Below are 15,838 nucleotides of genomic sequence, written 5' to 3' on the forward strand. Positions count from 1 at the left end.
CATGTATGTATGCATGTATGTATGTATGCATGCATGTATGTATGTATGTACGTGTGTATGTGTGTATATATGTATATATGTATGTATGTATGTATGCATGTATGTATGTATGTATGTATGTGTGTGTGTGTGTGTGTGTGTGTATATATGTATGTATGTATGTGTGTGTGTGTATATGGATGTATGTATGTATGTGTGTGTGTGTATATGGATGTATGTATGTATATATATATATATATATATATATATATATATTCTATAATAACTATATATTCTACATTTAATTTGTGCACTACGTCGTAGATGACAGAAGTTTGTTTGGATTGTCCTTGTACTCTTTGCAATGACATCCTAATCTTGAGGTCCATCGTCCATAGGCGGCTTCACATGCGTTCACGCACATCTTCAGAGGGGGATAACAGCATAGGCAGGGTAGAAAGACGCTCATAACAGCGAGACAACCCCACCGGGACCAGAAATGTTTCGGTCCACATGAGCACGGCTTGTCGGCGCACGATACGTCGTTGTCGAGTTCGGTGTCCTTGGCCCAATGGTAGAAGATGCCTTTTGCACAACACAGGCAGGTTGCATGTTCGAGCAGGTTGTGCGCAGAGCAATGAAACTTGTTTCCGCAGACCCATCGCGAGGGTAACGCTTTCGGTTGCTGGCAGGCCTCGCATCGGCACTTGTTGCACTCACGGCAGACAATCGAACTGGTCGTTGTCGTCGACTCGTTTAAATTGACGGGCTGTTTTTTGCATGGGTCAATATTGTTGCTGTGACTGCTGCTGCTGTCAAAGCCAGTGCTGCCACCACGCATGAAACCGCCCTTCTGCTCTTTGGAGTCTTCGTGGCAAGCGCCGGAGCCACACAACATTGGAGTGGGCATACGCGGGGGAGGTTTAAGGATGGCGCCTTTTTTCGGTGCCTGGATTATCGGCAGGTTGTGCGAGTGCTCAGGCAGGGGCGGAGGCGATACCGGCAAAGGCGGTGGGGCACGCAGCGGCGAGTCGAGATAGTCATTTTGTCTACGAGCCGCCCCAGGACGAGGTTGGGTCAGCGTGATATTTCCACCGCCTGGCCGCCCCGGGCCGGATGTTGCTGGACTCGAAAAGCTGTTATAAGACATCGTCGTAGTGTCTTGCTATTTCGTCGTGTCGATGGCGCGTACAAGTTCGTCCCTTGTTGTCAGCAGCAACCCTATGAGACTAACGCATCGCAGTAACGGCCACACCACCGGCGCTGTAAGGCATCACACACGAAAAATGAATTGAAGCAGATAATACACGACAACGAAGTATCCAGGCGGGCGGACAAAGACGCAGTAACTGGGCCGCAGAAGGGAACGAACGCGCGAAAGTGAGCGAATACACTTTCACAACTGGCTATATCGACTGGTAGACGAACTTTGACAGGAGTCGACAAAGTAATGAAAGAACAACGACAACAAATCACCAATAAAACGTAACACGAACAATAGGGGTTATCCGAGGGAATCGAGAAGCAATGCAACTAGCCACACACGCTGAATAGGTAAACACACATGATGAAACAGTAGCGACGTAGTCAACACGCGCACAACAACAGCAATAACAACAAGAACGACACCAGTCAATAGTTAAAGTGGTAGGTTCCGACGTGTCCCGTCGACTGCTGCAGTACCGAAGGAAAGGTTCGAAATCGGCGCAAACTTTTACACGCACACACACAGCCTTTTTCACATTCACAATATGACAATGGGATTAGCGCGATACGAGACGCGCGCTTAATGAACGACTTGCACGACACACAAGCGCCATATATCGGGGGCGGAGGGCGATATATAATTAGAGATTAGCTGGCACGAAGGCCAACTAACTCCAAGCGACCAGAACTACCCACTTGTTGTTTGTGCGGCTTCGTAGACGGGTTCGTACTTCGGCAACAGCACCAGCAGCAGCCCACTCGAGATCTATTATACCCGATTATCTGGGGCCACTTCAAGGGTAGCTAGAAGCAGCGAATCAATCCGTCCGAGCTGTATTTCTCCTGCGCTGTTTAAGTAGCAATCGAATCAACAAGTGGTGCCTATGCTGCCGTTCGCCTTTGACGTTTGTTTGGCCTGTTACTTTGTTGTTGTCGTTCGATTGGTTCGGCCGGCTTTTGTTTCCAGCGGCTTTCTTCTCTCTACCGAGTTCGTTGCTGTGGCAGTAGTGGTAGCAGCAGCATTAGTAAGTGCATTTGCTGGTCGTTTTCGCTGGCTGGCAAGCAGGCACACTGACTGACTAACTGAGTAGATGCTGGGTGGTGCCCGCTCCCTGTTGGCTGTCTACTCTCGCGTTGCTTCTGTGCGCGTGCGATCAGCAGCGTGCTGCCTCCACCACTGCTGTTAACGGAATACTTGATAAGACCAGTAACATCGTTTAGTGAAGGGAACCAACCAGCCAATCAGCTCCCAGCTCAGTCGCTACGTCATTCCTCCGGGTGGCGCTGCAGTCGGTGTGGGAGAAGCTGAATGAATGAAGGTGCTCCAGCGGCAACCCGTCGTCGACCGGCCGGTCGACTCTCGCTAGCGACTCCGGTTGCAGGCAACAGCAAACAGCGGGCCACTACTACAATTACTAGCAACGGCACCGGCGGCAACCGCCATAGAGCCGTGAAGCTTCGATGCGACCACTAAGAGCAGTAGACTCTCACACGCAGACACACAAACCCCTACACACCCATGGACACACACACAAACCAGCCAGTCAGTCGCGCACGCATCCACTCACAACACATCGAAACGACGACGACGACGACGACGGCGGCGGCGGCGGCGGCGACGGGATGGAGGCGATGCAAACCGAAGAGAGGAAGGGGCGAGTGGGGTGGGGGAAGGAAAGAGAGAGAACGAACGAGCGGTGCTCGTAGTAGCTACCATCAGCAACATCAACAACAGCAGCGGAGCGCTGCTGCCGCCGACGACGTAGCGAAGAGCAGCAGCAGGCCTGCCAGATGGCGGGAGACTCACAACAGTCGCGGCAGGCAGACATGCACGCACGCACACACACACACACGCAGATACTCGTATACATATGTGTATACTACTATACACAATCACGTTTCTCGCACGAACATACGGACGGTTAGGCGAGCAGGCCGAGGATAAACAGCCAGACAAACATACTACTAATGCAAGTAATGCTGTAGCCAAGCGGCGGCATGCGGCAACAGGCTCGACCGGTCGGCTTGCCATCACCATATGCCATAGAACAGGCAGGTCATAGTACTACACCCAGCACGGAACACTCGATGGCGACGGCGGTACACGGCCGACTATCGACAGACATTTGGCCAATCCCCTACTACGACTACCACTATAGCACAAGCATAGCAGGCTGCCGTCATCGAACATCAACTATAGTATCCGTCGCGGTGCTAATGGAGCTGGCCGTGTACCAACAGATTTAGTAGCAGGCAGTAGATTTATTTTGCGTATGTTGTCGCCGCTCGCCGCTTACCGCTGCCATTGGTTGGTTGTTCGACGCTCAGCACAGAGAGCAATGACGACAGTCCATAGATGTCGCGTACGTAACCACAGTGGTCATCGTACGAGTAGTGATAGTAAGAGACGGCGATGCTATGCTGCTTGGTAGCGGTGGGCGAGTGATGCCGTTCGCCAACCGTATAGAACATCTGTGATGATTCGAAAATCACCACAGCCATACGTCCTCCACCATTTTGGCAGCGCCAACAGCATCAAGAGCTATTGCGATTCAACGCTAACGCTGGATGACGCTATCACCCTCGAAACGACAAGCGTTAAAGCCGCTGCCGTTGATATTAACACCGATCAACCGGCGGAATGGCGGCGTCAGATCGCTATAACGGACTCGCTATATTACGAAAGTATAACATAGTCAATGCGTTTTATTCAGACGCTAGAGTTCTGAAAGTCGACACATTCAGGTAGAACTGTTGCGTATTCATGCATCTGGACGTTTGTTGACATAGCGTTTTGAGGAGAGAATACAATCGCAGTCGACTCCTGTCAGCAGAAACAGTCACGGATTTTTACGCGCGCTTAGAACGAGCGAGACTACTTGCTGTGATTCTGTTTCAAAGCTTCCGCCAACCATGCTAGACTCAAGACAAATCCGACTGATACAACCTAATGTCACGACAATAGATACATACAATGATGTGCTCTTATGTCGCCAAATAATTATTTAGTGAATAATTTAGTTTCGCTTCAGGCTTCACGACTCCTTTGAAATCCATATATCTTGTCATTATAGGCAGGTTAAATGATATTTGACATTTGAAACACTGTATTATATAACCGTTTTCTCGACTCAGAGGGGCACAGCTTAAAGCAACAGCTTCCGACTTTTTTCAAGCAAAGGCTTGGCGTCCAAGCCGTAGCGTCGATCTAATCTCGTATATATATATATATATATATATATGTATATACACATATACAGAACAAGCGTTTGCTCCTAACGCGGTGTTGCACTATTCGGTGTTTTTCGGCGTCGATCACGTGTCGTTGAAATAGAGCTCCAGCGGGAGGGGAAGACAAACGATCGACACGTTTATGAGCCAAGAGCAGGGTCAAGAAAGCCACCGTGACTGCTAGAAGGGTCAGAGAGCAGAAACGCCATCAAAGGCAACGAACGTCGCCAGAAAGTAGCAGACTCTGATCGACCCGGTAGCCTTCGAGGAGTGAGTGTGTCGGTGTAGTATGCAAAGTCGGATCGAAGCAAAGTACGAGGACGGCGAAGTGCGAGAGACGCACATAGCCACTGGCGAGCGAATACAATATTCCCATTGTGGCTACACTGCCATTCAAACCTTCGAAGCACCGTTTTCCCCGCTCGCCCGAGTCCGCCTTTCTACTTTGCGCTTCGTTCCTCTCCCCTTCTCTATGATTGTTTGCTCTGTCCCTCTGTCTACAAGTTGCGAGCCAGCGGCAATCAACAAAGCAATGACTGGCAGACAGTTCCCGTCAATTCGTACAAACGCTCATGGGCATTTCTCTACGTTGTTAATAGTAAATACAACGGCCAGGCATACAGGCGGGGGAGAGGACACCGGTTGCTACTTGTGCCGCTGCTGTTGTTGCTCCTTCAGGCACAAATAGCATGCGTACAGGAAGTAGGGAGGAAGAAACGAGCGAGCGAAGATCACCGCCACCGTTGTATCCTGTCATAGGTGCCGGTCTACACTTCTCGTCGTTAGCAGTAGTTGAACTACAATGAAATTAATAGCATCTGTGCTCTAGAAGATCAACGATACTTTATCACCATTGCTAGAACGCTTCAATTTTAGCGCCTGTTTTACCGGCCATTATCATCCTTATGAGTTTAACAGGACCGTCCCATCGAAGGTGCCCCATTCAATTCACGACGATAGGTGGTGCCTCGTGCCAATGTACGTGTGCCCAGCATTTATATAACACTGTCGGCGTTCGAATCGGTGACGGTACCGTCGTACGGTGATAGAATCGCGTGCGTGTGCAGTTAGTTTGCTACTAGCGTGTATTGAGAGCAGCCTTAAAACAGCGATCGACGCGTTCATCGAAGCCCAAGAATAGATTTTGACAAAAAGCGCCCGTCGAAAGCCGGCGTCAGAAACTCTTTCACCAGCCACGATGCAATATCGATGTACAGTAGAGTGGAACTGTTCGTATTTGATACATTGTTGTTAAGCTGAACGGTAACGTACTGTTTCTGGTCTGGGCTTGATGCTGCACCCACAATAATTTGTGACCAAAGAAACAAGCATTACCGCTACAGGCACTACCAATAACAAAACTAGCAAGCGCGGTAGCGGTTGCGCGAACATTGCCGCTGCCGCTACCCTCGTCACGCTGTCGCTGGCGAGAAGGCGATTTTCATCTTGTTGTCGTTATGGTCGTCGACGTTGTCGATTTCTGGTGTGAGCAAGTGCATGGCAGCATACAGCCTGCCATCGCAGCAACGGGCCAGTGCTGGCTGGAAGCGGCGGTGAGTGGATGCGCGTTAGTTAGCGGCGCTGATGGCAGCAGTAGCAGCATCTTCTGCAGCGGGCGGACGAGCGAGCAGGCGACCGTTGACTGAGTAAGCGGGTGAGCGGTGGGCGACAGCGGTTGAGCGAGTGTTATGAGCGAGCATACTACGCCAGCAGTAATGAGCACGCCTTCGAGCTCTACTCAATGGCCGAGGGTGCTTAAGCAGACACCCACAAGCACGTGGACAATCAGCGAATAGTCGGTTCGACGACAGTTGTTGGCCCGCGAGCATCAACAGGATGGCTGGTGCTGCTGTCGCCAGCAGCAGCAGCAGCAGCAGCAGCAACAAGTCAAATACGGCAACAGCACGACAACTATTTTGCCACACGAGCTATAACATCAGTATCAGCACCGGCACGACCTCTCCTCTAGTCTCTCTCTTTCCATCAGATCGGTTCAGTCCATTCAACCCCGCCCTCCCCCACCTCCTATCGAATCTATGAGAGTGGACAGCCCAAATAAGAGCCAACCGGCCGACTGTCAAATCGATAAACCGCGAGCCAGATCATAATACTAGACAGTACCCTATTACGACGATGATGGCGGCAGCAGTCCGACGACCTGCTGACGCTCTACGATTCGTAACAAAAAAACAGAAGCGAATAGACGACGGACGCATCGATACGGACCGGGGAACGATGACAAGAGAAGGAAAGTACGGTCAACTCGCAGTAACGATGGCCGAGGCACAAATAACAACGACAACGAAGCTCACTACTGTTGTTTACGTATAGAGGAAAATTATTGTGGGTAATATATCTGCTTCTTCTCGATAATCATAAAATAACAGTCAGAATGACCGTTGTAATAAAGACTACTCAGAACCGGATTCAGGTGTGAAATACAGTTCGGTATACGGATAGTATTGGCATCTTCGGTAGTCCAATTCGATCGTTTAGCGGTTTCTATCAACGCAATATCCGGTGGTAAATCTGCTACAATTTCTACGCATGTCCGAAAATCAAGTTAGGCTATATAAAAGGCTTTCAGAACAGCTTTTAAACTTGAGAATTTTAGCAATTGAACGAAATTGTACATCGTTGTTTACGTGCTTAGAGGTAACATGGGTTCATAGAGGTAGGTGTGCATCACGAGAGGCATGTATTTAACGTCGATGGGACAGCTTCTGCAGTCCTTATCGCCATTTGCCTTCAACAGGATTCATGCATTTCACGACATTCACCCGCTGCCGCGCGGACATTAGAATAAATATGTAGCGTAGAATAAACTTGTAAACGGAAATTTCTATCCCAATATCCCAACCGTTCTTGTTCGAAGGTACTAACCAAAAATATTCATCGCACCAAAAACATGCGTCTCGACTTTAGACTCCCAATTGCAGAAAGCCTTACTATCGCCATTCTGGCGACTTGTGTTCATTGGCACAAGCCTTCGTCCTCTTTTCCTTAGCCATGGTCTCTTCATTGTCAGCGCCTCGGCACCGCAAAGGAACCAATTAAATATCTTGCTTCGAGTTGCCTCCGAAAGTGTCGCGTGAGTATCCGATGAAGCAGCTCTTTAAACGATCGATAGCTAATGATCTCGGGGCGACGAAGTTATCATCGGCTGTTTAGCGCATACCTTTGTCTTCAAAAGCATACTTTGTTTCTTTTTTCGTAACAAAAGTGTCTATGTTTTGCTCATCACCCCATGAACGTTCGAGATGCTCACCGAACAAAGTTACTAACTCTGTACAATTGACTGTGGGAATAATGACGTCTCTGAAAGTGGATTTACTCTGTGATAGTCCAACATTAAGCTTGACCTAGTTATGGATTGAAGTTAGCCTATCTGAGGACGCTAAGACTTCGACAACCTACGCAAATCCTCATAACGATTTTCAAGTAAGACGTCATCAGTTCTTCAGTTGTCTAGTGTCGGCTTACACGATTATTGCTACATTTGAGTGTTTGCTTCTCTAAACACAAAAGTATCAGAACTCTATAATATGCTGCTGTAAAGTGTCTAAAGTAACAACAGTCATAGTGAAGCGCGCGCGCGCCCCCCTAAACGAACATTCCGTAATTCAATAAATCTTTAATGCTACTATGAATCATATACTATATTTTTCATACTAGTAGTCACTTGAATGCAACACTCGACGCCAGTCAACTCATTTGCTTAGCACCTACCCAAGTACCAGATGTACTTCTACATTCAGACACATACACGTATAGAGACCATATAGTCATTGCAGAGCAAGGCGAACGGTAGACTTAGCAGAACCGCAGATGTTTATGTCACCAGCTGTCGTTTTTCCTTGACCATTGTCGTTTCCGTGTTCGCTGTAGAAAACCACGCTCATGGTCGAGCGTACGGAACGCCCGATGACTTGTGATCGGTACAATTCCCATTGACGAACGCGCAGGCGACCGCGTACTGTTCTATCCATTCAGTATCTTCATCGTAGCAGGGACCTTCAATGGGCGTATTTGAGAGTTCACCATTAAGCGAACATTTTCGCTAAGCTGAGAAGGACGCTCAAACATAGTATAATCAGATGAACTAAGCGGTTTATACGTATATGCTATGACAAGCAATAAATGATAGTTTGGTCTGAATACGTCGTCCCTGCTTTGCACAGGAGACAATCAGCTATTTTTTTGCTTCCAGTTCATAAATACAATTAATGTTTTAACCCACATATTCGAAAAAGGATCGATTTAGCAGAGATAAATCTTTATTTAATTTTCATATTGTCGCTTTCAATAGCACAGTAGGACGTTATTTGCATTAATAAAACACAACTCAATGCTCAATAAACTACTGCGCACAGCAGTCCAGTGGCAAATCTCCATCTCTGAAACAAATGAAATCGCTGCTAAAAGTATAAATTGACGGTGATCACATAATTCCGAAAGCGATGCAGCTACGAAGGTAAATGAACCACCCAAGTACCTGTTCTCTGCATGTCATCCTAGTGTGCGTATTGTCACTTCAGAGACCAGGAACAACTAACAGATGACAACCACAGGGGATACACGCTTGTAATATATACAGGGGCAATATTTTCGGCTAGTTGCTTTCAAAGGCAATGAAAAATGTCGTCAATTTTTAGTTTTCCTTTTTTCCAAGACAGTACGACAGCAGTGAAGTACCTCTCGGACCGCATATGATTGAATGAAGTAACGATTAAGGCTTGCAGCTAGTACAGGCGCTCTAAATGTGATACACTCATGTTTATGGAATAATGGCTACAATATTTGTTCTATGCTGCCGTTACAGAGTCTCGCTGGCACCAGTGTGTCTGCGGCATAACCTCGATGATTCGAGGCATCCCCCTTCCGTTGAAATGACCTGCGTATCTGGTGCTTTCGAGCAGAAGCAAAAGAATACGAGCGGTTTTTTCATCTTACTGAGTTTATCATCTCAGCATTGCATCCGCGGCGGGAAATAACAAGGCTCAATTTAGCTTCATTCGATATAGCAAACTATACGGAGAAAAAAGGACAAAGAATTTGATAAAAAAAAAAAAGAAAGAAGGCTTATTCGAAGATTGGCTTGGCCGAAACTGCGACACAAGGACTCTCTGTGAAAAATCAGGCCAACGCTGTGCGATATTAACGTAGATTAACTAGCGTAGATTAGGAGAACCGACCACCTGGCATCGCCCACGAATGGTAGTTTTCTTTACGACATTTAAACGATGCAGGAACTTGCATAGGATTTTTGCACTAGAACCTTTCTATTGGTTCGACAAGCATATATTTCAAATAAGTTACAATAGATTTCGCAAAACTTTTACCAAGTTATTACAGTACATTAGCTTTCTTCACTAAGGCCATCGGTTAGAAAAACACCCCACTTTTACGACGTTCTGATCAATCACATGAATATCTGGCAGTTGTTTGTTGAGACGTTTTTCCGATATATGTACTGGGTATTTAGTATCTCGCTGTAGAGCATAAACATTCAGTAGTTCTGTGTACTTATTGTATCAGCCTGTGTTCTTGTCTTGTTATATTATTACTACTTAGTAACGAGATTAGATGGCTGTCGTTAACCGTTTATGCGTGATTATTACCGTGACTACCGACGGCGGACGACCATATCATAGATAACGCGCATATTGGCTCGGTTCAATACAGTCTTGGCCTGTAGCTTTTAAGTCGCTTATCGTACAACGTACATTCCCCGATTCAGATTTTTTTGTCGTTCTAAATAAGAATTTGATCTTTCGCAAGCGAGCATTTTTTACTGAAGAGTGTTTTGCTAGTTCAAGCTTGCTTATCAAAAATGATCAGGGTCGATTACGCCGGTTTCGAAATTATTCGGAGATTCTTTACTTGCTTTACACATACGATTAATATTATCTAGATATCAACACAGATCGTGTGCAATTTCCATTCATCGTAGCGTGTACGTCGTTTGAATTCTGTAAGCAACGCATAATTAATACTATACATATATATATGAACGTCATTTACCTACTCACACGGTATTAACACGTGTTGTATTGCATGCTGTAAGCAACTATTTTATTTGATTGCAGGCAGATTTCCTTAGAAAATTGGCAAATTTGCTGCATTAAGGAAGATCGTTATTACTCTATATTAACCTGTCTCGGGTTCCTGATTGTTGACAACGCGTCTGTCTGTCAGGCCAACCTGGGTTGCAGACTTCTTTCTACAATAATAGACTCCTCGAGCAGACAGACATCCAATTTCATTTTTCGGCCTACGGCAAGAGCAAGCCAGGGTTATAACACGTAATGCTTCTAGGCCAATACTAGATCCGTGTCACTATTGTGACTAATGAAGGGTCGCTAACTCAGGTCAGATCGCTTTCCGTTTAGGCAATCCGAAGTGCGGGACTTTGCAACCGAGCTTTTCATAGCAAAAAGTTGCAACTGGTATTTTTTTAGGCAACGGGAAATGTCAGGATCCTTGTAGCGTCGAAAAGCTGTGCATTTTGACAAACTAGCTAAATAGAAGTTGAGCATATCTGGGATACGCTAACGCAATTTGCCCTACTAAATGTATCTTACATTAGGACAAGTAGGTCCAGTCCTAAAAGAACATTCTAAAAGAAACAGAGACGGCATGTGGTGACTAAAAAAACGTTAAAAAAAAGTTAGAACAGGGTGTGGGAAATACTAGCAAATGTATGTTCAGGTTTCGACCAGGACTATTTGCTCTATGTAGCGTACATACAAGTTTGGCTCAATGGGCAAAAGGTCAACAAATACCGGAAGCTCTCGTTTCGATCTCATTTTGCAGTAACGGCCGCAGAGCCTTTGGCTGTATAAGAAGAAACTCATTCTGCCTATTAGCGGACTCTGCGAACGGAAATCCACTTAGAAAAGGTCACCCTTTGAAGTCACAACGCTTCTTGGCTTGTTAATGCAGTCTTTGCCAGTTTAGCTCTCGAGATGAAAACGGAATTCAGATATTTTTATCAATGACTAAGGCGAATGCTGGATGCCAATAGACCGAGTTGAGCATATAACTTTTAACCTCTCGCCTCAATTATATGGGCATAATCCAATCAACCGTAATTATGCTAATGCAGATTTTCCATGTGACTCGCTAATAACCCATTTAAATTCGTCAGATATTTTTCAACAAGTTTAGGCAATTCAGTGGGTCTCTTTACTTATGTAAGTACGTTCAGTTGATTCGTTGTTGGCCTATTGCAAATAGAAAACTAACGAAACATCACCAGAGAAGTGGCACTGGAAGGAGTCGATAGTGAATGCGGTTTGATCGTGCACAACAGTACCATAAAAATCCTTTCATAATGCTCCTTTTTGTTTCTACTAGACCTTCACTCCTACAACTATTACTCAAGGCGATAGCGACACTCGCTATTTGATATTTGGATGGTTCGGACGTATACGCTACGCTACGTGAACGTGAAATTACCGATTTGCTATGATTACCAAAAGTTAAATCGAAAGAGATGAAAAACCTGGTAAGCGGTGCCAACATTAGCAGCAGCAGCAGCAGTGGCAGTAGATCAATTCGTAAGTAGTACCGCTGCCATCACCTGGCGGATGCCAGTCCCCTATCAAGTAAACAGCTAGCTATCTGTGTCACGCCATTCAAGCTTGCCCAGCAGGGTAGCGATGAAGTGTTATTCTTCTGGCGGCCTAGAAAACGGAAGGTATTATCATCGCTTCCATAACCGTATAGGATTTTTTTACTTCACTGGAAAGGTGGAAAGGATCACTGGAAAGGAACACGGCAGGTGAATGAGAATTGCACAGGTTGAACTAAGCAGATGGATCGGGGTCGAGGTCATTACCTAACCGATGGAAGATTATGCAGTCAGCCAGATAATATGCTGTTTCACGATTGTCAGGTAAACAAGACGTACAGTATCGTTATTGATCGTTTGATTGGAGTAAAGCATCATCATTACGTTCTTTTGTTTTCTCACTAGAAACTTCGCTAACAAAAATAACAAACTCAATCTTAACGGTGCTCAATGAGTACGAACGTTTTTACTGTTTTGGGTTCAACCACAATAAAAATGAAATTTCAAGGAATATCTGTTTCCTTGTTAGCTAAGTCGAATTCAGCTAACTAAAAATGATCCTTTATTTACAAAACGCATGAAAGTAATCTACCCCAGCCGAGTCCTTTCTCTCAGGATTTACAGGCTCTCCCTGTCTCTCACTCTCTGTTTTCCTAGTGGTATTGTCACCTCAGCTGTCCTCATCATTCGTGGCGACTATTCAGAAAAATGACAATATACGACCTTTGATGTCTTTGACCTTTGATGGGGGTTTATTTGTGTGTGTGTTAAGATAATATTATAGGCCTAAAACACCTTTTGAAATATAATAACTGGAAGTACTAAATGAGAGCTTGATATAATGCAAGTGCAGATCCAGCTCCATCTAACATTGAAAATGGCCGTTGTACACCTTCCCACCTGCGTACGAAGCAAATCACTACTGGGACACTGAACATGACGATAGCGTATAACTGCGTACATCAACATATAGATAACACACCAAGCTAAGGTCACCCGCCGGCGGGCAACAACAATTTTCTTTGGCGAATCGTGATGGACAGTTGCTTCTGCTGTGGAGCAATATTGCCTTGTCAAAGGCGACGATTTTGCCCTTCACTTAGCCAAACTTCCTGACACTAGGTTCTTTCGGGGCACCTAGTTTTGAGATAAGCCCTTAGCAGCAGCAGCAGTAGTAGAAGCAACCTATTTTGCACCGCCTAAAATTCCCATCGTGGCCATCGATGAGCATCAAACAGGTTCTTGTGCCACGGATGTGTGAAGTTCAACTTAGGCCAAACGACAGCTCCGTTTTGCTGTCATTTGTTTAGCCAGCGTATGAAGCATGAAACTGCCTTATGGTTCGAATATACAGTCGCGAAAGGAGTGCTGTTATTACACGCACAACACGCGGAATTCTGAAAACGTCAGAAAAAGGCCAATGGTTTCCTGTAGGTGTACGGAGCCATCTTCGGCCACTTTCTGTGAACACAGATCTGTATTTATAGAGCCCTTTTCTCTTGTCCCTTATCTGATGTCTGAGTATAAACAATATCGTCAAATTATAGGCGAAGTTAAAGACAGTTGCAACGAACGAATGCACACGAATGAATCGGTAGCCGACCATCACTATTGCTTGTCACACATTTTCAATGTCAATCCATCTATATTGAAAAATTACAATAGTGGGAAGCGACCACAACACCAAAACAGACGCGAAAGGTGACAACGACTAGAAGAGAAATAGTATGCACCGGTTCACTAACGAAGAGTGAGCGATTTCGAGTCACGCGGACGTACGCGGTCACGCGTTTTTCATTCTTCTATCTTCATTATTGTTTCATTAAGTTTAGCTGCTATTGATTTTTGCAACGTTAGCTCCTGTGCGTAGCTCAATATCAAAAACAGAAACTGAAGGACTAAAGCGCACAAACGGAATCCGAGTTGGGTGGAGTAATACCGAATTCATTGCGAATACCTGTAGAGGTATATTTATGACCCGTTTCCTTATTACCCACCATAAAAATGATCGAGAGAATAGTTATGCTAATATACAGCAGTGACGTGATAAACGTGAAACAACAATATCACGCCGGAAGCAGTCTTCCGTTATTCACGACTCAGTACGAGGCTGTAAGATTCCTCCAAGCAATCCTCTCGCTTATTGGTGCTCCAGTTATTTTCCCGAAATCCGTGTATCCGTTGTTAGTTACCTGCTAGTGACGTCTCCTCTGCCTAATTTACCACTCGAAACCGTCGTTGCACCGTATTGCTTATCACAGTGACACGAGTATTAGTAGTTTTTGCACTACTATTGCTTATATCAACAGTTATTATTCCTATGATTTATTTTAGTGATAATACTTCTTAGCTTGTTTGTACCGTATGATCTCAAGTAGAAATGTCGGTACTGCCGCTTCCACAGCGAACGATCTAATATGATCGTAACACTATATGAACACACGTACAAACAAGTAGCTTGACACGCTTTGTTACGGCGTTGAATATATCACCGTTGCTGCGGTCTTCCTTCTCTCTCTACTTCATAGAGTCCCTCGTTTTTCTTGCGTAGCCACTTAATCAGCTACCCCCTGTCACCGCCTCGATGCTACCATAATTCAATCCAATTGATCAGTCCCAGTAACTGGCTGGTAATGTTTGTGCGTGTATGTAAATGCATATGTTACCGTTGGCTGGAATTACCAGTAACGCTTTTAGTCCATGCTGGTGCTTATGCCGTACCTGAATATTTGGTTGCCAGGCCGGATGGTTCGAATAAATGCCAAGAGGGAGTAAAAGTTGTAATAGTAGCGGTATCTGTTACCCTTAAATGGTAACGATGAGGTCGACAAGGACAACAGCGCCGCCGCCAAAGGAAAAAGAAGCCATCAAGCACGAGCTTCGGGCGGCTTGACTACGTTGCCGGTGGCAAAAGTAGTGAATAGTTGTTGAGTCATAGGATTTAATAGGAAAACTCGAACGATTATCGTGTATAGTTGGGGTAGATACTGTTTCCGTAAAAAGTTCTCAGGAGGGGCACTCCTAGGGGCTAACTGAATGAGCGTTACTACAGACAGAAATTGCATGTTTTTTACTACTGTTCTATAGTGCCCTATAACGTGCTTTAATAGAACATGCGCAGTAATAGAGGGCCGGTGTAAACAAGCATTTCCATGACGATATAGCACAGTGATCGGTCGCTCCTGGTTATTTTTTTCTTTCATAATTGATTCTGCGTTTGATAGGTCAATTTTCGGACAAAGCAAATGTCACCAGCACGTGTGTGCTGTATGAAATCGTATGTTACGTTTTCTTTATAAGCCTAATTATATCTTAAGTATCGAACGAAATAGAAAGCACCAATCAGGCTAGTCGAAATAAAGCCCGGTTCCCGCAACCTGCAGGGTGCGATACGTCGCATGCCCGACAGCGTGTCACAACGGTGAAGCACGCTGAACCTTCTCAGAGAATCTACATGCTTGTTTTGTCTTTTCGTAACTAATCAGAACTGTTTCAGCTTTGAAGGCAAGTGCGGCGCGCATGAAGCTCGGTAAGCTAGAAGTAAAGGTGTTAACCAAACGACTAATGGCTACCGTCACAAGTAATAAGCCGCCGATATAAATGTAGTGCAGACTCTTTTGTTTGAAAACTTTTTAGTTGTATTATCGACGTACCGTTACGTGACGCTTATTCGAGAAGCTTGAAAATGAATGAAGATTTCGAGCTTTTGCTTCTGGTTCTACTCTGATTAACGATGACTTTAGATGTTCGGTTTCTCGAACGAAACAATGCATGTCGGAGCACCTAACTAAATGTTTCAAGTTTTACGTTCGGTAGCTTAGTTAACCATTTTACCGGACGGTTAGC

At 45.4% G+C, this 15,838-nt stretch overlaps 1 protein-coding gene and 1 long non-coding RNA gene across 3 annotated transcripts in view; both read right to left on the reverse strand.

Moving 5' to 3' along the window:
• LOC111260544 (uncharacterized) overlaps positions 1-2,704 on the reverse strand; it is a 12,835-nt gene extending 10,131 nt beyond the window's left edge. The window contains exons 1-2 of one of the 2 annotated variants that reach the window (XM_022833400.2): positions 1,882-2,704; positions 279-1,242 (exon numbers count right to left, since the gene is read on the reverse strand). In XM_022833400.2, the coding sequence (XP_022689135.1) occupies positions 293-1,129 (837 nt within the window). In that variant the 5' untranslated portion in view covers positions 1,130-1,242; positions 1,882-2,704 and the 3' untranslated portion in view covers positions 279-292. Of the gene's footprint in view, positions 1-278 lie in introns of both variants that reach the window. The other variant, XM_022833399.2, reaches the window with a different exon arrangement.
• A 5,339-nt stretch (positions 2,705-8,043) lies between these two features.
• On the reverse strand, positions 8,044-14,446 carry LOC111260548 (uncharacterized). Its single transcript, XR_002680402.2, has 2 exons — positions 14,185-14,446; positions 8,044-8,430 (listed from the first exon to the last, which is right to left on the reverse strand). It is a non-coding gene; the product is annotated as an uncharacterized LOC111260548 (long non-coding RNA).
• Positions 14,447-15,838: the final 1,392 nt, after the last annotated feature.

Source organism: Varroa jacobsoni, unplaced genomic scaffold (genome assembly GCF_002532875.2).
Source record: "Varroa jacobsoni isolate VJ856 unplaced genomic scaffold, vjacob_1.0 scaffold_451, whole genome shotgun sequence".
Classification (NCBI taxonomy): Eukaryota; Metazoa; Arthropoda; class Arachnida; order Mesostigmata; family Varroidae; genus Varroa; species Varroa jacobsoni.